At 55.3% G+C, this 8,704-nt stretch overlaps 1 protein-coding gene across 1 annotated transcript; it reads right to left on the reverse strand.

Annotated features, from left to right (window-relative positions):
- Positions 1-6,728: 6,728 nt before the first annotated feature.
- H3-3B (H3.3 histone B) lies at positions 6,729-8,307 on the reverse strand. The gene is made up of 4 exons (XM_072881437.1): positions 8,152-8,307; positions 7,547-7,688; positions 7,305-7,458; positions 6,729-7,208 (listed from the first exon to the last, which is right to left on the reverse strand). The coding sequence occupies exons 2-4, from the start codon at positions 7,672-7,674 to the stop codon at positions 7,080-7,082; spliced, it is 411 nt and encodes a 136-aa protein (XP_072737538.1). The 5' UTR covers positions 7,675-7,688; positions 8,152-8,307; the 3' UTR covers positions 6,729-7,079.
- Between the last annotated feature and the right edge of the window lie 397 nt (positions 8,308-8,704).

Consider the following 8,704-nt stretch of genomic DNA (forward strand, 5'->3'; position numbering starts at 1 on the left):
CAGGCATTACGGCACTGCGCTGCTGTGGGAGGGAGAAAAATAGTCCACTGTGATTTTTCCAAGCCAAACTTAGCAGCAAAACCTAAATATGCTGCTGCAGTTATGGAAAAAGAGGTGTAAATATTTAAACATGGTTTGAGTCTATCTAAGGTTGGTTTTAGTGTCATGGGATAGGAAAATTGCTTCTGAAGTGTCTTCTTTGTGTTACTTCTTTGTACCAAGAATGCTGGTTTAAGCAGACCCAGCAGTCTGGCTTCGAGGGCAGCCCTTGGTGGCTGGGCCCAGGCTGCGGTCCCGCGTGAGGGGTCACACGGGGGATTCGGGGCGGTGAATGGCTGCGTTGCCTTGACAGGCTGCACCACTCCATCTGCAGCTATGCTCCTTGGGGGGGCCAGGCCAGGGTGAAAGCCTTTAATCTTTTGATTATCATAAATAACCCCGTGTTAAACCTGTACCTAGATGGCTTGTAAATCATCCGCACTGCTGGTGCACGAGCAGATTGCAGATCTCTGTCAGTGTAATTGCAAGGCTCATGCAGGAGAGCCTGGGCAGTTTTGCTTTGCATTTAGGGGGAGAAATGGAGAGAAGTTGCTCCTCAGCAGTGTTTGCGGCAAGCCTTGGTCTGAATTTGGGGAAATCGGGCGTCGAGCCACAGCGCTTCTCTCCCTGTGCCATCAGCAGGAGCCCAGGATGAGCCTCCAGCAGCAGCCTGGGTGCCGCAGTGCTGGGATGCTCTCAGGGCCTTGCTCCCCAGGGGTCATTAGTTACACCAAAAATGGCTTTATTCGGACCTCTGCCACATCCCTGCAAGGCTGTGGCTGCTGGGAACCCGGCGGTGATGCTGCCTCTCCAATCCCATCCCTCTGCAGAGCCTTTCCTCTCGCTGCTGCTGGTGGTGACAGAGATGGATTTCTCCCTGGACCTGCAGGTACGGTGACGAATCAGTGGGGTGGTGGCCAGCACACAGCTGCCAACGTGGGGCCCTGGCCCCTTCCTCGCTGGGACTGATGGCGCTGACGCTCCTTTGTTTGCAGAATTGCAGCTTCTTGGACGAAAGCTGGCTGCTGCCGGTAAGAGCTTGTCTCTCCCCAGAGCTGTCCTTCTGCTGCCTGGCCCTTGCTGAAAAGTGAAATGAGGAAGATAAGGAATGATTTGGTGGGGAGGGATTGCCACACAACTCTCTGCCCAACTGCAGCCAGGGGTGAATTGGCTCAGGTTCACCAGCACGAGCAGAGCCGCCTCTGCCACCAAGGTCAGATCCTGCCAGGTGCCTGCAGGAGCAGATCCCAGCATTCCTGGGAGTAAAACAAGCGAGAGTAGTACCCAGGCCTAAATTGCTGACATAAACGAAGTTTTCCCATGCTCCCTTCCCTGATTTCTTGCCAAAAAATCCCTATTTCCCTGGGCTGACACAGATTACACGTCAGTTGGTTTTGCTCTTGGTTTTGCTCAGTGAAATACCGGTGCATTTATTGAGAACAGCAGGGATGCCTTGATGTCTTTTAAAAATAAAGAGCATCCCTCCACTGCCTTTTTAACCCAAAAGAATCCCCAAAAAAGCTCAAGGCGGCTTTGGGGCTGGTTATGGTATGCACCGAGCTGCAGCGCTGCTGCGGAGGCTGGGATCCCACTGGCTTTCGGGCATTTCTAACAGCAAGCGCTCCTGGCCAAACTGGCTGCGTTTTGGGTCCCCAGCTAACACGATGTGACAGTAAGTGCTGCCGCAAATGGCAGCGGCTTTGGGGAGGGGTGGCAGCACTCCCCCAGCTGCGTGGGGACGCATAGGGCAAGAGAGGAGGGCTCATTGCTGAGTTAAGGGTTCACCTGCTGCTTCGCCATCCCATCCATCTAGCAGGTTTGTCCCTCCAGGGTCTGGGCACAGGCGAATCCCAGAGGACAGGGATAAGCGGCCACTGATGGTCCCAGCCCAGCCTGGGTCCTGGGTCGCTGGGGACCGGCCTCTCCCTGGGCTCCCAAAGCCCTGGTTTGGGATCAATGCCCGAAATGATCCAGGGCAAGGAGTCCCCATCCTCCCCCTCATCCTGGTCACGCTCCATGGGCATCCTGTGGCCATTGCCAGGGCCACTGCCACTGGCCGCTCTCTTCCAGGAGTGCATCACTTACGAGACGGTCCCATGCCGAGCGCTGGGGATGGTGCTCAGGTAGGAGCCCTTGATCCTCCTCTCTGATCTCCAGTGGGATCTGGACACCATGGCACTCAACACCCCCCCCCCCCCCAAAAAAAAGGAGATAAATACCCCGTTGAGAGCACTGAGGCTGTCTCGGGTTCTTTTCTCCCCATCGGCTCAGCCTTGCCGGTATCTGCTCTCCGTGGGGTGGCTTTTCCCTGCTTCCGTGTATCAGTGAAACATCGCTGATGGTACAAAATGGCTGGGGGAACCAGGCTGGGTCCCCAGGGCTGAGCCGGGACTTGGCTGCACCCCCAGGTACGTGGACGGCCGAGTCTTTGTCACTGAGGTGCTCCCCAAGAGTCAGGCAGAGGTGGATGAGGTGGTGCTGGCTGGCGACATCCTTGACGAGATCAATGGCTGCTCGCTGAGAAACGCCTACAGTGGGCAGGTGGGTGGGCACGGAGGGCTGGCGTATCTCCCCCTCTGCTGCCCCCCGTCCTCCCCTCTGCTGCCCCCACCCTCCCTCCAGGCCGGGGCTGTGCTGCAGAAGCTGAAGGGACAACCGCTCAGCTTCCGCCTGCTGCGGTGGCGATGGCATGACGGGAGGGTCTACGAGCTGCTGCAGCCCTACCTGAAGATCCTGAAGGAGAAGGAGCCCCGCTTCCAGCCCCAGCACGGCCCCCGGCACAGGGGCGAGGAGGAGCCACAGAGGCTGCAGGGGGGCAGGTAGGTCCAGCACCGTGGGGAGCCCCCGGGCTGGGCTGGGGGTCCTGGTGTCAGGGCAGCCCCGTGCCCACACTATCCCTGGTCTCCACTCAGGGCTGTGGGGCCAAATCTGCCCCCCTGGCCTGGGGGCGGTGGGGGGCTGTGGGCATCTTCCCCTGCAAAGAGCAGCAGGAGGATGTGTGGGGTCCTTGCTCTGATGCCCCTGAGCCCTTTTCTCCCCAGGCTGCTCTACAACCTGCGGTACCTGGGCCGGACCGGCATTGGGAAGGTGAGGCGATGGGGCAGAGACATGCCTAGAGGCAAATTGTCTCTTCTGGGTTTCTTTTCACATGCCCGTGGGTTATTCCCTCCTTCCCGCTCCGTTTCAGTACGGTGGCAAAGAGGTGCTGGACTGGGCCATCCCCGCCGTGCTGGAGAGGCACTTGGCAGCGCAGGTGAGCGACAAGGGCTGAGGGCATCCCGGGAAGGGCTTGGTGAGAAAACTGCAGGGAAATACGGTCTCTGCCCGGGGATATTTTTTCTTGCTGACTCCAGGTTCATTTGGCCTGGCTGAGTCTTTGATGCCCCCCACCCCTGTGGGTGGTTTTGTTTTTTTTTTCTGGTTAAAAACATCTCTGCAGCCAGGATAGGAAAGTGCATTAAGAAAAAAAAAATATACAACCACCTGCAGGAGAGCACTTGGAAAACTGTGCGGAGGCTGAGCCTGGTTCCAGGGGTGCTTTAGGGCTCAGATCACTGTTACCTGAGCCTTCAGGGGGTGGCTTGTGAAAAGATTTAAGTGCGAGAGCACTGGGTGGTGACAAAAAGGGCAGCACGCAGAAAACGCCTTGGAAAAAGCTGTGCTTGACTGTGCTTCATTACCTCTGCTTTTGAATAATCTCTCTCTTGTAAGTGTCTTATTAAAAATAGAGCTCAGACGCTGTGATGATCGGGGCTTCTTTCCCCTCCATCCCCCATTCAGGAGGTTTTATTTGATGTGAAGGAAGCAGAAGTCCTCGTACAGGAGAAGACTTCTTCCAAGGTGAGTGAGGAACACCCAAGGTCTGGGTGAGAGCGGTTACAGGAAAAAACTGGTGACTGCTGAGGCTGCCGATCTCGCGGTGTGGGGAGCCCGGCTGGAGGGGTCGTGGAGCCAGTTTAAACCAGGAACGGGGACGACAGGGACTGACTGCAGCCCCCAATGCCATCTCCCTCCTGTCCCCTGTGCAGCTCCTGTGCCGCTACCCCTACCCCACGATCTCCTGCGTGGGACGCTGCGTGGACAGCAGCAATTTATTTGCCTTCTGTGTGGCGTAAGTGTTGCCTGTGGGCCCTGGGAAGGGGGATGTAGAGGGATGCGGGTCTTGGAAAATAAACAAGCAATGTCCAGACCAGCTGCGGGGTCTCTGGTGCAGTGTCAAGCCAGGGCTGGGCTTTCAGAGCCACTCTCTCTGCCAGCTAATGTACGTGTTTCCATTTTTAGCGCTTCCCCAGAGAGCCCTGATGGGAGCACGTTCGACTGCCTGGTGTTTGCATCGAGTTCTGAGCAAGAATGCGAGGAAATCATCAGGAGAATCGGTAAGGCAAAGGTTTATGTCTTCAGATATCATCACAACGAGATCATGGAATACCAAGAATTGTTATTTTGGTCCACCACATGCAAGACCTAACTGAATGTCTGTCTGTTGAGGTTACTGTGAATGGATACTTTGAGAGAGTTTGCTGGTGGGTTTGCTTTTTGTGTTGGTTTTTCTTTTTTTAAGAACTGCTAGACAATGATTTTATTTTAAGAAACAGCTTCTAGCATACCCAGATGGTTCATTGTTTCCACTAAGAACTTGGAGGAAACATTGTTTTCGAGGGATGGTATTTTAAAACATACTTTTCCTGCAGGAGCCCAGCCTGCTACTGCAGTTTAGCACCAATTCAAACATTCATAAATCCCATCACTTGGAATTCTTACTTTTAACCTGCCTAAATGCAAGCTGCGTGGTGCAGCCCAAATTACATGGCTCCTGGGCCACCGAGGACCCTCAGGTTTCTTGTGGGGACATCCCTGCCAGATGTCCCCTCGACAGGCTGTACCCCCAGGCCAGACCTGCCTGGGTGAGCTACCCGAGATCACTTAGCATCAACTGAAGTTGCCGAGACGGTGCTTAACTTTGATCCAGCCCTTTAAAGCAATTAAGTTTACAATGTAGATGCAAGGAAATATTTTTTCCCTACAGGTTTAGCAGTGAGGAAAATACTTGTTTAAAACCTAATCTTGGATCATTTTAGAATGCATTTTTAGCAGCTGTGCGACAGATATGATGATGATATTAACCAGGGGCTGTGTTCGTTCCAAGCACGCTTGGAGCAGCACAGGAAAGGGCGTTGAGGAAGTTGTGTAAGAGCGCCTGGTAAGGAGCGCCTCTTCCTCCAGCTGCAGGATTTAAGCACACGGAGTGGTTTGTCTGATAAGGGAGAGCCCTGGCTCCAGCCCCGAGCTCCCCTGGGCGCTGCTGGCCCAGCCTTCGCCTGCGACACGGCTGTCCGGCAGCACCCCAAGCGATGCAGGCCCTGACTCCCAGGAGCAGAGTCAGGATGGTTTTCAAACTGCTTTCAGGCCGTCCTTGTGGAAGGAAGCGCTGTAAACACATCCAGTCTGTAAACAATCACGCAGCCAGCCAGTGTCGCTTGCTCTCTGCTATAAACTATGGCTGCTCTTCCACCTGAAACGCCACGTCCGGCATGGCACTTGTAATCTCATTGAAATAAATCAAGATGAGCTAGCTGAACTACTTCCCTGTGCTACTTTTCTGTGCTGCCTCTAGCCTTACTAGTGCAACCTGTTCTTTAAGAGCTGAGGAGAGCCAGCCTGGCAATTCAATTTAAATGTTAATTACCTGTGTTTCAGATGTAGTCTGAGCAGCTTTCCTCTACCACAACCTAACAAGGTATGGCTGTTCCCAGAGGCACTGCTGAGAAAGCCAGACCTGTCTTAGCAGAGCCTAAAGAGCTATTCTGAAGTGAAGGTTTGAGTATAATCCTGTTTCATCAAAAAAGCTTAGGTGGGAAATGTGAACCTTATTGAGCACTCCTTCCAGTATGCTCTCAGGTTGTATAATGAGCTTTTCCACTTGCATACCACCCTGCACTGGCTGCTGTTATTAACTGGGACTTAGTCATGCTGCCAGATCACACAGAAACTCGCAGGCTGCAGCCACACACCCCACACCACGACACTGCTCAGGGAACAAGCTGGTGGTTTTGCTTCAGGCAGACCAGTCACACTACTTCAAAATAAACTTCCCCTGCATCTACTGGAAAGGAGAAGGAAAAAAAAGCTTAGTTCAAGAGTTGTGCCTGAACAGCTGACACTGATAAGCAGTTAAGTTTTAAGGAAAAAAAACCCAAGAGCCTAGCCTAGGCCTGTCAGTCAGGCTGTTCCTCCTCTACCCCAACTGCAGGGCTCAGCTCTGCTCAGGGGCCAAGAGCAATGACTCAAACTACAGAAAGCCTCCAAAAACCTGAGGGTGCCCAGGGCAAGTTATCCATTCTGTTGACAGACAAAATGAAGTTGCCACAGCAGCAGTCCAGGCTTACAGACATCTACTGCTAACCTACTGGAGCCAGGAGGAGGAAGCTTCTTCAAGCCCATACAAACCAAATGACAAAGACTCCTCACATGTGAATGTAAAACATTTAATTTAAAAATGTTGACACTACAATATATAAAATAGCTATTATAAATGCACATAGTGTATTCTATAGCTGCCAGGTTTACGTTTTTAGGAAACTGTAAGTTACACTGTGGTTAAGACTTGTAGTTTCACCCTCTGAAAAAGTCCACATTTGGTCACAGTGATGTATGGTCAGACTAACAGCCCCAATTGTTAAACACTTGGATCAAGTCATAACCAGTTTTATTGCAAAAGGACCCTGTACACATTTATATCAATTCTAGTACCTTACAAGTTTAGCTACCCAACAAGTCATTAACATACAGAAACATGCATGAGAAGCAAGAAAGATCACCCATCCCTTCTGCATATTAGCAACTTGTCACTCCTGAGCAACAAGGCTCACATCACTGAGGTTTATGTGAACAGTCACTTTTAGCATTCATCCTGAGTGAAAGATGGAATGACTTAAGTACAAATGCAACATATTATAAACAATTTCTTACAAAAAAGTCACAAATTAAAACCAAAGTATTTTACAGAATTTACTACAAAACACCATAAAAACAGCCTTCACTTAAGCCCTCTCCCCCCGTATCCTGCGAGCCAACTGGATATCTTTGGGCATGATGGTGACTCTCTTGGCATGGATGGCGCACAGGTTTGTATCTTCAAACAGACCCACCAGATATGCTTCGCTGGCCTCCTGTTTCAAGAGCACAAGAAGAAATGCCGTTAGAAACCCCCAGCGAAGCACACTCAGCACCGCGAGCGCCGAGGCCCAGCAGGCCGCTAGCAATACCTGCAGCGCACCGATGGCTGCACTCTGGAACCTCAAGTCTGTTTTGAAGTCTTGGGCGATTTCCCTGACCAGCCGCTGGAAGGGCAGCTTGCGGATCAGCAGCTCCGTGGACTTCTGGTAGCGACGGATCTCACGGAGGGCGACGGTGCCCGGCCTGGGTGGAGGAGTAAGGAGGGAGCGGGTGAGCCGGGGCAGGGGCTGCGGCAGCGCCGGGCCGGGCCGTGCCGTGCCGGCGGCCTTACCTGTAGCGGTGAGGCTTCTTGACGCCGCCAGTAGAGGGGGCGCTTTTCCGGGCCGCCTTGGTGGCCAGCTGCTTGCGCGGAGCCTTCCCCCCAGTGGACTTGCGGGCGGTCTGCTTTGTACGGGCCATTTTTCTTCACTTACCTACGGGGACAGGCACGCGTGACACGGGGCCCAGCTCTCCCCATCCCCGCGGCAGCACGACCCGCCGGGCCCGGCGACGCGGTGCCCACTCACCGCCCCCGTCCAATCCCCTCAAGCCCCAGAAGCGGCAGATGTCGGCGAGCTGCCCCCCTCCCCCGCCGCTGAGGCGGGCAGGCGGCCAGCGGCCTCCCCCGGGAGGGGGAGGAGGAGTCACCGTTCCCCCTCCACCCCCGCTTCGCGTCGCGGCCCGGCCGCTCCCCTCCCCGGGGGAAGCGCACTGAGTCACACCGCCTCCTTCTTCCTCCCGGGCCGTCCCGAGGAAGGGGGGGATGGGAACCGGCCGTGACTCAGGGCACGTAGACAAGGCCCGGCCTGCCCGCCAGGCTCCAGGAGGAACCAAGGCCACCAACGGCCGCGCAGCACTGCCACCCGCCACGGAACGCGCCCAACGCCCTACACTCACCGCTCGGAGAAGAAGGAAGCACCGGTGCCGGTAGCGCTGCGCACCGAAGCCTGCGCTGCTCCTGCCACGAGCCGCTCGGCAGCCAACCACCCCCTCACTGCGCCCTCCCCGCCGCGGGGACCCGCCTTTTATAGCGGGGGCGGCACACGGCGCGGTGACTTCACAATGCCTGAAAGCAGCGCGCCGTACCATTGGTCGGGACCTCCGCCGGCGCCGTGGCGTCACAACACACAAAGGCCGTGCTCCGGTTCCTCGGCGCTGATTGGGCGCATGCCCGGCCGCTGATTGGTTGTTAAAGTAGGCGTCCGATTGGGTATTGTGAGCCGAGAAGGGGCCAATCGACGGCGGGAAGGCGCTCTGCGCGCTGATTGGACGAAAAGGGGCACGGTTTGGATCCTACCCTTTGTTGCAAAGCTCCACAATGGGAAGTCAATAGGAGCGGGGCGAGCGGCGGCGGGGCGCGGCGGGGCGGCGGGCTCCCCCGGGCACCCCCCGCCCGGCCCCGGCGGCCCCCGCCGCCTCCCGGCCCGCCCCCCCACCCCCGCCCGAAAGC

Source organism: Ciconia boyciana, chromosome 16 (genome assembly GCF_034638445.1).
Source record: "Ciconia boyciana chromosome 16, ASM3463844v1, whole genome shotgun sequence".
NCBI lineage: Eukaryota > Metazoa > Chordata > Aves > Ciconiiformes > Ciconiidae > Ciconia > Ciconia boyciana.

What these genes read in the sequence shown, in the direction of transcription:
- H3-3B (XM_072881437.1), bottom strand. Translation starts at nt 7,674, where the DNA reads ATGGCCCGTACAAAGCAGACCGCCCGCAAGTCCACTGGGGGGAAGGCT. An exon ending in AAGAAGCCTCACCGCTACAG is followed by an intron (nt 7,459 to 7,546) that starts GTAAGGCCGCCG and finishes TCCTCCACCCAG; the next exon opens with GCCGGGCACCGTCGCCCTCC. An exon ending in CAGCCATCGGTGCGCTGCAG is followed by an intron (nt 7,209 to 7,304) that starts GTATTGCTAGCG and finishes CTCTTGAAACAG; the next exon opens with GAGGCCAGCGAAGCATATCT.